The 10,000-nt window shown below is 39.2% G+C and overlaps 3 protein-coding genes across 4 annotated transcripts in view; 2 read left to right on the top strand and 1 right to left on the bottom strand.

Moving 5' to 3' along the window:
* Positions 1-2,599: 2,599 nt before the first annotated feature.
* lsm1 (LSM1, U6 small nuclear RNA associated) lies at positions 2,600-4,984 on the bottom strand. Its single transcript, XM_079250761.1, has 4 exons — positions 4,854-4,984; positions 4,625-4,693; positions 4,380-4,495; positions 2,600-2,888 (listed from the first exon to the last, which is right to left on the bottom strand). The coding sequence occupies exons 1-4, from the start codon at positions 4,897-4,899 to the stop codon at positions 2,718-2,720; spliced, it is 402 nt and encodes a 133-aa protein (XP_079106887.1). The 5' UTR covers positions 4,900-4,984; the 3' UTR covers positions 2,600-2,717.
* Positions 4,985-5,551: 567 nt separating this feature from the next.
* On the top strand, positions 5,552-8,833 carry bag4 (BCL2 associated athanogene 4). Its single transcript, XM_079250650.1, has 5 exons — positions 5,552-5,780; positions 6,293-6,412; positions 6,613-6,843; positions 7,029-7,298; positions 7,388-8,833. The coding sequence occupies exons 1-5, from the start codon at positions 5,688-5,690 to the stop codon at positions 7,847-7,849; spliced, it is 1,176 nt and encodes a 391-aa protein (XP_079106776.1). The 5' UTR covers positions 5,552-5,687; the 3' UTR covers positions 7,850-8,833.
* A 502-nt stretch (positions 8,834-9,335) lies between these two features.
* The window catches only part of LOC306764827 (dual specificity protein phosphatase 26-like), a 2,525-nt gene continuing 1,860 nt past the window's right edge, over positions 9,336-10,000 (top strand). The window contains exon 1 of one of the 2 annotated variants that reach the window (XM_079252100.1): positions 9,336-9,774. In XM_079252100.1, coding sequence (XP_079108226.1) covers positions 9,596-9,774 — 179 coding nt within the window. In that variant the 5' untranslated portion in view covers positions 9,336-9,595. The remainder of the gene's footprint in view (positions 9,775-10,000) is intronic. The other variant, XM_079252101.1, reaches the window with a different exon arrangement.

Here is a 10,000-nt window from a genome sequence, read left to right as displayed (position 1 = left end):
ATATGAGATGATTGTCACCGCACTATTTAACAAACTGAAAATAGCAGTATAAAAATAAGTACGGGTAGACTAGAACTTTGACAGTTATGACAAATGACAGTATGTGACAGGATTCTCAGTTTGATTCATACATCACTTTTTTTTTTTTAAAATTATATATATATATATATATACACACACACACACACACACACACACACACACACACACACACACAACTCACAAAAAGTTAGGGATATTTGGCTTTCAGGTGAAATTTCACAACAAGCCTAAAATGCATTCAAACCTGTACAGGTGAACTTAATGTGATCTTCTCTAAGCTTTTAAATGCACATGTCCAACTGTTAAATGTTTCAATAAATTTTGCACAAGTTGCTGTTCTCTAACAAGGAGCTTAACGGCAAAAATCACGGCAGGTGTGTGATCCTTGAATTGACCAATAAATGTCCTGGTTCAATTAGAGCTGGTGTTTAAACAGTTGTCCTCATCATGCTGTTCACATTTTGACATCATGAGACCAAGACGACACCTAACAATGGAACAACAGTCCCTTGCCATTGCGATGCTTCAAACAGGACGTTCTCAGACAGAAGTGGCCACTGAGCTTGGAGTGTCACAGAGTGTCATCAGCAGGTTGCAACAGAGATATGGAGACTGGAAGAGTCACAGAAAGGCCTAGAAGTGGACGTCCTTTGGCCACATCCCGTGCTGATGACCGCTACATTGTGAACACTGCCCTGAGAAACCGGATGATGAATGCCACTCAACTCCAGGCACGTTTAAGAGAGGTGAGAGGCACCCAAGTGTCCCGTCAGACCATTCGAAACCGTTTACATCAGCGTGGTCTGCGTGCTAGACGACCTGCACGGGTACCTGACCACACCACCAGGCACAGGCATCATCGTCTTGCATGGGCCAGGGAGCATTTACGCTGGACGAGGAACCAGTGGGCCTCAGTGCTGTTCTCTGATGAAAGTCGATTCACACTGAGCAGAAATGATGGCCGGCAACGATGTCAGGGAGAGCGCTATGCATCAGCCACTGTTGTCACCAGGCGAGCTTTTGGTGGTGGCGGTGTTACAGTGTGGGCAGGGGTGTCCACTTGGTACAGAACTGCCCTACACTTTGTGAATGGTACAGTGACAAGCCCATACTACCTGAATAACATCATTAATCCAGTGATTGTGCCCCTACATGAACAGCACAGGCCTAATTTCATCTTCATGGACGACAATGCTCCTGCTCATCAAGGCCGCATCATCAGGGAACGGCTGTTGGAGACTAGTGTACCTCAAATGGAATGGCCTGCACTCTCTCCAGACCTGAATCCCATTGAAAACCTGTGGGATCAGCTGAGCCGTCGTGTAGAGGCTCGAGACCCTGCACCCCAGAACCTCAATGACCTGAGGGCTGCCCTTCAAGAAGAGTGGGATGCCATGCCTCAGCAGGCAATAAGTTGCCTTGTGAACAGCATGAGACGTCGTTGTCAAGCTGTAATTGATGCTCAAGGGCACATGACGAGATATTGAGACGTTAAAATTTTTTGTTGTGGTGTAACTACCATTGTTGTTACCTTATGAGTTGAATGAATTTTTTCAGATGAGGAAATCAGTAGTGCATCCTTCTACTTAAATCTCTTACTTTTATGATATATCATTGTAGCATGAACATATTGCATTTTCCATAAATTTCACCTGAAAGCCAAATATCCCTAACTTTTTGTGAGTAGTGTATATTTATTTATGTAATTAGCTTTAACTGTATTTTGACAGGTTCTAATTTTCACATAACAGCAAATAAATCACTGCAGCTTCATATTAAATTAATGTTTGTATTAAATCTGTAAAAATTTTCTGTATTTGGGTTGTAGTTTATTACATAAAAGCAAATTTGGAAAACTGTGCAGAATATACTCAAACTTTGAAGTATTTAAGGCAGGCCCTGTTGCTAAATTGCAAAAATAAAGCATCTAGATGGGGTAGTTACTCTAGCTTGCTCTTTCTTTTAACGATTCTCGGTTGTAAATACAATGAGGCAACAAGCAGTCAACTTGGGAAATATAGAAAAATAAACACTTAACACTTTGAATCTGCCTTACATGATGCAAACAGAAAGGTTTGTCGTTAGTAAAGGCGTGGAGGAGGGACAGATGTAGGCATGTCTGATCACGTTTAATTGTACAAAAACATATGATTCAAGTTCCCCACAATTAATTAGATTTCCCTAATGAATTATCCTTTTTGTCATTAATGGAAAACAAATACTCTAGTCTCAAGTCTGATGGCACATTGTAGCATTCAAACTGGTTTGATAATTAACTCCCAATGAACAGTTTTAATTAACAAAAGGGATAACAGTCATATGCTGTGATAACAGATTTTCTCAGCCTGCCTTCCAATAATGAAAGAATTCCTTCTTTTAATGGAAAAAAAAAAATCTTAATCAAAAGCAGATCCTGATATCCATCTACAGAGTGATTATATAATATTCAACTATTACAAAGTGCTGTGGTAAAAGGGCTGTTAGCATGATCTGGTGAAACATAGGACATGTAATAGACTCCTTTAAACTCTACAAATAAAGATAGAGTATGATGTGGTTTCTGCTGACTTAAAAAAAAAAAATAAAAATAAAAAATGGCAATAGATCTGCAAAGTCAATGTAAAACTTAAAGTCTGATACGAACTAAGAATGAGGCTCATCAAAACAAAGCGGTGCTAGTACTCATCTAAGTTATCAGCTTTGGGTATGGAAAGGCCTCGGTCCTTCAACACTTGCATTTTGACTTTCTCCGTCTCCTGTTTAGCTTGTTGCTGCAGCCGCTGTTCCTCCAGAATCTCTTCAATGGAGACCTGCTGCAGGACTGTGTCGCAGGGTTTATCCACATCCTACAGAGACACAGACCATGTTTATAGCCAAATATTAAACTTCATTGTGTGACTTGTGTGTTGTTTGACACCAACATGCATTGCCAGAGAATCACTGAAGACTATAGGGTTCTCCTTTGTTTCCGCTATTATTCTGCCTTTGACCTGGAAACTGCTCACGGCTAAAAACGCTTCTCACAAAATATTAGGGATGTTCAACAGTTATAGGAAAGTTACAGAAACGTAAAACATTGATGTTACCCTGAATTCAAGGCATTCAAGTAGAATCAGTCACCTTATTAGAAACCTACTCATCGAACAACAACTTAAACACCAAAAAGTTTTACAAGTGCATTCAAATATTCAGAGAAAGTCAAATTATGTTCACCAATAAAAGGTTCAATTTTAGGTAAATCGTGACATCATGAATAACTCCAAAAGTACTCCTAACTTTTTGCGAGGACATTTATTTCCTGAATTGTACCCAGAGTGTGCAGAGAAAAGTGAGGAAAGGAGAAGACTGATGACATACCTGCTAGCCAGGAAATACTGTTGCGGCTTCTGCAATATAATTTTTGTTCTGTTGTCTTTGAGTGGGTGAGGGGAAAAATCTGCAATCCTACCTTAAAAGTTAAATCAATAATAAAATTATGCATAATAGAAATAATTTAATTGTAATCTAACAAACATGCAACAACACATTTCACTGATCTGTTAACCAGCTTATGCACTGCTGCTCTGACAAATAGTGGACCCTATCTTTGTTCTCCTCTCCTCACATCTCTGCATTTCATACTTTTGTGGAGGTTGCCGTCTGGATTGCTCTGAACCCCCACAGAAAGGATTCTGGGTACATCTGAATGTGATGGACAGCAAAACACTGTCATGTATGAGTGTATTTGTAAAGCCAAAGGAAGTACAAAAAGGACCAAAAACAGAAGAATTAAGGGGAGGGTTCAAATTGCACATTTTACATCCCAAAACCCATTGAAGTTGAGACATTGTGTAAAACATTAATAAAAACATAATACAATTATTTGGAAATACTTATTAACCTATGTTCAACTGAATACAGTACAAAGATAAGATATTTCATATTCAAAGTGATGAGCATTCATTTTAAATTTGATACATGCACATGTTCCGCTAAAAGCTGGAACAGGGGCATGTTAACCACTGCGTTACATCACCTTTCTTCAACAACACTCAATACGTGTTTGTGAGTTGAGAACACCAAGTGTTGAAGCTTTGCAGGGGGAATCTTTCCCATTCTTGCTTGATGTGCAACTTCAGTTGCTCATCAGTCCAGGGTCTCCATTGTCATATTTTGCTTGTCATACTGCATGGAGTTGTAATTAGTAACGTGAAAGTCCATTCATGGTCTTTTATAACATGAATGTAAGGCGTATGTTGATTTTTTTTCTTGCATTATTATTTGTGACGATATCTTAATCTTTAAGTTTTAAATTTTTTTTTTTTTTTTCCATTTTGTTTCAAAGGATTTGCACTCACTATCTCTCCGAGCAGCACTACATTTTCTCCTCTCACGATGAATATTCCTCTGGGGATGTCACCAAACTTCTTTCCCACGTGGATCCGTTCAACTGTCTGATGAAAGACTAAATTGGCTGTGGAAAAGAAGTAGGGGAAGAAAAAAAAAATCATACTGTAAGAATCATATCAACTTGTGAACCGAAAGTTTTATCTGGAAATATTTCAATCCCTCTGGTCCCTTAGTAACACTGGGATAGTTGTACCAAATTGGTCGATGCTTCTGAGGTAACCAATTAACGTCCTGCCATCCCGGAGCAGTACCAGGTGCTTCTCTGCACGACACAAACAACACAAGCAGGTTAAATTACACTGAATTTGCTATAAATCTGTGATAAACCCTACGAGTCTGTGTCAGACACGATGCCAGATCTTCATTCTGTTGTTTTATTAAACAATCCCCCAAAATGAGAGACTGGTCTTCTTCCATCTTACTGTCAATGTCGTCGATTAGGCTTGCCGTCCCTGGTACGTAGTTCATTTTGGGCTGTAGTTTAAGTATAACACCTTTATGTATCGTCAAGCCATGAATACTTTAAAATGTTTCTTTTAAGGGTGAAACAGGAAGCGCCTTTATGCATGCCGAGGATAAACTTCCGGTAAGCGTTTAACCCTTTGTGCACTGCAGGAGTTGTAAATATTTTACTTTTAAACAGAAAAAAAAAACATGAGAACAAATATTTTAACAGCACTGGAAAGGGGAAATTATGTAATTTAATATTAAAGAACAACATGATATTGGGGAAGACATTTTATTATACTTTCCCCATTGGCTAATAAGCTTGCTGACGCACGTGCTACATCATAGATCGTATATCCCAACAGATTACGCCATTCATTTAGAAAAACTTAACATTTTCAACAGCGGAGTTATTCTCTATTGAAACAAATTTCCATTTTATATTTTTATATATCAGGTCAGTTTTCATGGTGCCACATTCATTCATTTCTTGTTGCTGCAAAGTGGTTAAGTTTGCATTGGATCCTGGCGGTGCCTACTATAAAATTACGGCCATTGTGTTAGAAAACAGCCGCAGAGTGGCATGTCTGTATTATTTAAAGTCTTCCCCTTTTTAAAGACATAAGACCGGGTGCCTTTACCTCCGCGTCATTCAGTCGTTTCCTTATTTCAATCAGACGATCCCCACTTCACTGAAAAATCCGGTTTGAGCCATCTGATGGCTCAAATTAGTAACTCTGGGCTCATTGCGAGTTTTATTCTTTACAATGACGAATGACGGAATGACTGCTGGGAAACGCGTGTAGCTAATGCATCATCATCAAATGCAGTCAAATCTGAAACCTGGCTGGCCCTCGACAAATAACTCGGGAAATAACCACGGAAACTGGAAAAACACTATGGTGAGTGAATTGATACGGCATCGATAACGCATATAGGACTGTAAAACGCATTAAAGTGTTCTCTGTAAATACGTAATATGTAAATATGTAGCTACAAGGCGATGTGGCTTTTGTAGAGCTGTTTCCATGCTAGCTAGACGGCTAACGGAGTTAGCTAGCATTATGTAATAGCTGGCTAGATCCGCTCTTGTTGAAGTTTGTCACATTCTTCTTGATAAGACAGCGGCAGGATCACTGAACTTATATTAAAACTGAATGGATCAACGACGACTACTATCAATAGTTTTCAGCTTAATTTTTTTTCGAAGCTGGATGTACGGTATTCAAATTTCTGCTAAACTTATTTCCATAAAGCGCATTGAGTAAATACCAGTTACTGTTTTCTTAGTTGTACATCCAGAGCCTGTCAATAATGTTGAAATTATATGTTTGAATTAACTTGTGTACTTGATATTTTGAGCACACTCAGTCCTGGTACACAAGCACCTCTTTGTTATTTGTTATGTTCACAGGATGCATCTCAGTATCCAAGCTATCCTTCGCACTATTGGTATCCACAGTCTCATCCCACAGGACACTATGCAAATAATTATCCTTCGGGATCAGATGTTCAGCCACAGTACAATACACAGGTACAGTTTCATTAGCAGCTTCTCTCTTAAAAGAGACATAACCTTTGAATAATTTGCTCATTATGTTATAGACTTAAAGCTTTCAAGTGCTTTAATTTTTTTAATATATATTTTCAGTGGTTGACAACTATGTCAAAAGTTCTACTTCACTATATCTTTACACAGAAACATAATTTCCCCACTTTTTGCTATATATGTAGGTAATGCCTGGAGGGTATCCAAATGGCCATGGAGTCTACAACCCGGCACAAAATCAATATTCAACAAGTGGTTTCCACCCATCCAACCCCTTCTATTGTGCTGATCCTCAGAGACCTACTCCAGGTTCTTATCCTAACCAAGGCTGTCCAGCTGAACAGGGTGGTGGACCCTCTGGGCAGCCACACACTCAGCACCAGCATCATCACTATCTGGGCCCACACTGTCAAGGGGTGAGTTTATTTATGCAAAGGCAGTGTTCTTATGTTGGTAATTGTTGTTACTTGATGCAACATTATAACACGATTTTGCAATATGAAGTTATGTTTTTGATATTACTGTCTTTTAATACTGTTATATTGAAAACAAATGTCTTTTTTCTAAAAACAAAATATATTTCTCTTGCCTTGGCATTCAGGGTCCTGGATATCCTCCTGGGGCATACTCGCACTATAGTGAAGGTGGACATGCAGTGTCTCCAAATCCCCCATACCCTACTGGTCAGCCTCTCCATCCTACTGCTCAGGGTGATGCATGGGGCCATTCTAGCCCGTATGCCCCCTCACAGCAGCAGTGGCAACCAGGCCAGCAGCCTCCACAAAACCATTATGGAAATCATGTCCGTCCACTGCATCCTCCTGCATGGCCAGGCACTGGAACTGGTGCGCCACCACCTTATCAGCCCAAGGTAACAATCATATAAGTGTTTTAGTTTATTTCAAAATAATTAGAATGAAAAGTGAAAAAGAAATGCATTTTTTCTTTGTGTTATTGTAGGACCAACAACACCACCAGCGTGCTCCTCAGGTGGGGCCTAAACCCAGGCCAGTGCCTTCCCCGAATCCCCCGAATAGAAAGTCTGCTGAGATAAGTTCACCTCCTCAAATGTACAGCAAAACTGAGAGAGGTGATCTTAATCCTTCCCGGGTTGACCCCCCTCCCTCCGCCCCAGCCCCAGCTGCAGGTCAGGTTGGGCCTCAGCCCTTGAGCGATAATCCTGGACTTGCCAAGGTCCAGCAGGTTATGGCCAGAGTCAATCTGCTGCAGGAAGATGTTGATGAGTTTGTTGGCAAAAAAACAGACAAGAGTTATCGGTGTCTGGAAGAACTGCTGACCAAAGAGCTGCTGGAGTTGGACTCTGTCGAGACTCAGGGACAGGAAAATGTCCGACAAGCCCGAAAAGAAGCTGTACAGAGAATCCAGGCTATTCTGGACCAGCTGGAAAAGAAAGCTTTTTGAACTGGACTTAATTTATTTGCTTGTTGATGACTAAGTCTTTTCTTCCTTCAGATCTTCCATGGTCAAGTTGATGGTCCAGTCTGATTTTGCATATAATCAGGGTCACCTCTTCCCCCATAATGATAATGTCTGAAATAAGTGACATTAAATACTAGATGACTTTCAGCCTCCATGAGTGACTGTGCTGGCTGCACAACCTGACGCTGTTTCTTTCTTATGTCATGCTTCGGCTAGTACCGTGCAAGCTGTCACTGGATTCCTTTTTTTTTTTTTTTTTTTTTTTGTGCCACATTGCAGCTTCATAATGATACTGATTCAGATTACTATCATGCTGCCTAATGATTGTGGGTCCGTTTTAGTTTGATCCTAGATGTGACAGACAACAAATGCACTTCCACAGCTGTTTATTATCCTGTTCTAGTCAATTTGCATGGTCATAATGTCCTCTCCTGTGATTGCACTTAGGTGCCTATAGTCACTTTCCTCTCCATGTCTTTGCATCAGTTGGTGCAGTCTTTAACTTGTGCTCCCAGCCTTGCATGCACGATAACGTCAGATAAGCACTCAATACAGTCATGACATCTCAGCACCCATTAATGAGCCCAGAGTGTAGCAGATTAGTTAAAACCCCTAAAGATTGCTGTCCCCATTATTCCATCATTCAGATGACATTGCTTTCTAAGTGCAGACCTAGAATCAGGCCTACATACGAATGCCATGTATTTTGCTCTACTGTTAATACAGATATGTAAAGACAAGGTTAAGGATTTCTTTAAAATCTTGTATTTTTGCTTTTACCCTGTTGGTGAACTTGTATAAAGGAAAAGATTAAGCTTTACAATTTTTAGTAAGGTTTTATGCAAGTTTGGCTGCAGGAGTTTAATCAGAAGGTTGACCTTGTTTCTGTTGATCAAAACCAAATGTGCATCACTGTTCGTTGTCCTGTGTATAGTAAGTCTATTTTTTCCAAGCATCTGTGTTGGTTTAGAAAAAAAGATTAAAAGAGTGCCATATTTCAGAAGATGGTTTTATATGATTAGAAGAAAAATATTAAAAATAACACCAAAAAAGTTTGCATGGAAAATGTCTTCTGTGATGTCTTCATTTTGAGTTGTTTTTACTTTTACATGAATGCTTACAATGCAAAATCTTTCCCAGATAAACACTGAGTTTATTACAAGTGAAATATGTAAATTTTGGGTATTTTTATTTTTTTAGTGATGTGATAAAATTTCATTTGTACCAAAATTTGATAAATACTTCATATTTTTTTAAATAGTATCTTGGATAATTATATTTAAAAACACTTCTGTCGTAAAATGAACAAAATAGTTTTTTCGTGTCAAGTGGAAACTTGCTTTGAGTTACACTATGGCAGCTCACATTCACATCTTTTAATAGGCTGCTATTTTAATGCAAAAGCATAACACACACACCTCAAGGCTTGAGGCACACAGGCTAGATTTAATTTACGGGTCAAGTGGCCTGACAACACATGGGAGACTCAGCGCTGCAGTTAATCACTGATGGAAAAGACTGAGCCTGAAATCACTTGTTACTAATTTGCTTCTATTTCACACTGTGGCTACAGAGGATTAGTTCTTGAATAATTGTTTCACAGCTTTTTTCAAGGAGTCCAGATAGGCTACTAATTGAATTTATTATTATTTCTTTAACTTTTAATTGGTGTGGAGAGGACAGAATTGCTGTGCCTTATAGCAAGCCGGCTTTAACCAGGGAGAGAAAATGTCATACACATCAAAGCTTCCTGCATCCTGGCAAGATGAACGGCCGCCACGGAAAGTGGAAATTGACTTGAGTTCACCTGGATTAGCAGTGTTTGAGTTGGAAAGACTCTTATTTACAGGTAAAGCCATCATCAGCCATGCAGATGAAGTGTGGCCAAGACTTTACATTGGTGACCAGTAAGTAGTTTAACTTTTAAACCTTATGAAAGACCAATACATTTAATTTCTTAACATAATTCCTGTACTGTAACAAAATGAACTGAACCCACTTTATAATTCTATGAAAAAATAATTAAGTTTTTAATATGGGTTCAGTTACAAACATGAAACAGGAACTGGTCATAAATCTTAAATAAACATGGAATGGGTAACATGAGACTTCTCAAGCTGCATTCCCCTCTGG

The sequence above is a fragment of the Telmatherina bonti genome (genome assembly GCF_933228915.1).
Source record: "Telmatherina bonti genome assembly, chromosome: 13".
NCBI lineage: Eukaryota > Metazoa > Chordata > Actinopteri > Atheriniformes > Telmatherinidae > Telmatherina > Telmatherina bonti.
The sequence above is the reverse complement of the archived record's forward strand: the minus strand, read 5'-3'. Positions and strand labels throughout refer to the sequence as shown.

Coding starts and splice junctions, on each gene's coding strand:
- lsm1 (XM_079250761.1), bottom strand. CDS start 4,899: ATGAACTACGTACCAGGGACGGCAAGCCTAATCGACGACATTGACA. Junction 4,496..4,624: donor CAGAAGCATCGACCAATTTG/GTACAACTATCC, acceptor TCTTTTCCACAG/CCAATTTAGTCTTTCATCAG. Junction 2,889..4,379: donor TAGTGCTGCTCGGAGAGATA/GTGAGTGCAAAT, acceptor GTGTCTCTGTAG/GATGTGGATAAACCCTGCGA.
- bag4 (XM_079250650.1), top strand. CDS start 5,688: ATGCATCATCATCAAATGCAGTCAAATCTGAAACCTGGCTGGCCCTCG. Junction 5,781..6,292: donor GAAACTGGAAAAACACTATG/GTGAGTGAATTG, acceptor TTATGTTCACAG/GATGCATCTCAGTATCCAAG. Junction 6,844..7,028: donor TGGGCCCACACTGTCAAGGG/GTGAGTTTATTT, acceptor CTTGGCATTCAG/GGTCCTGGATATCCTCCTGG.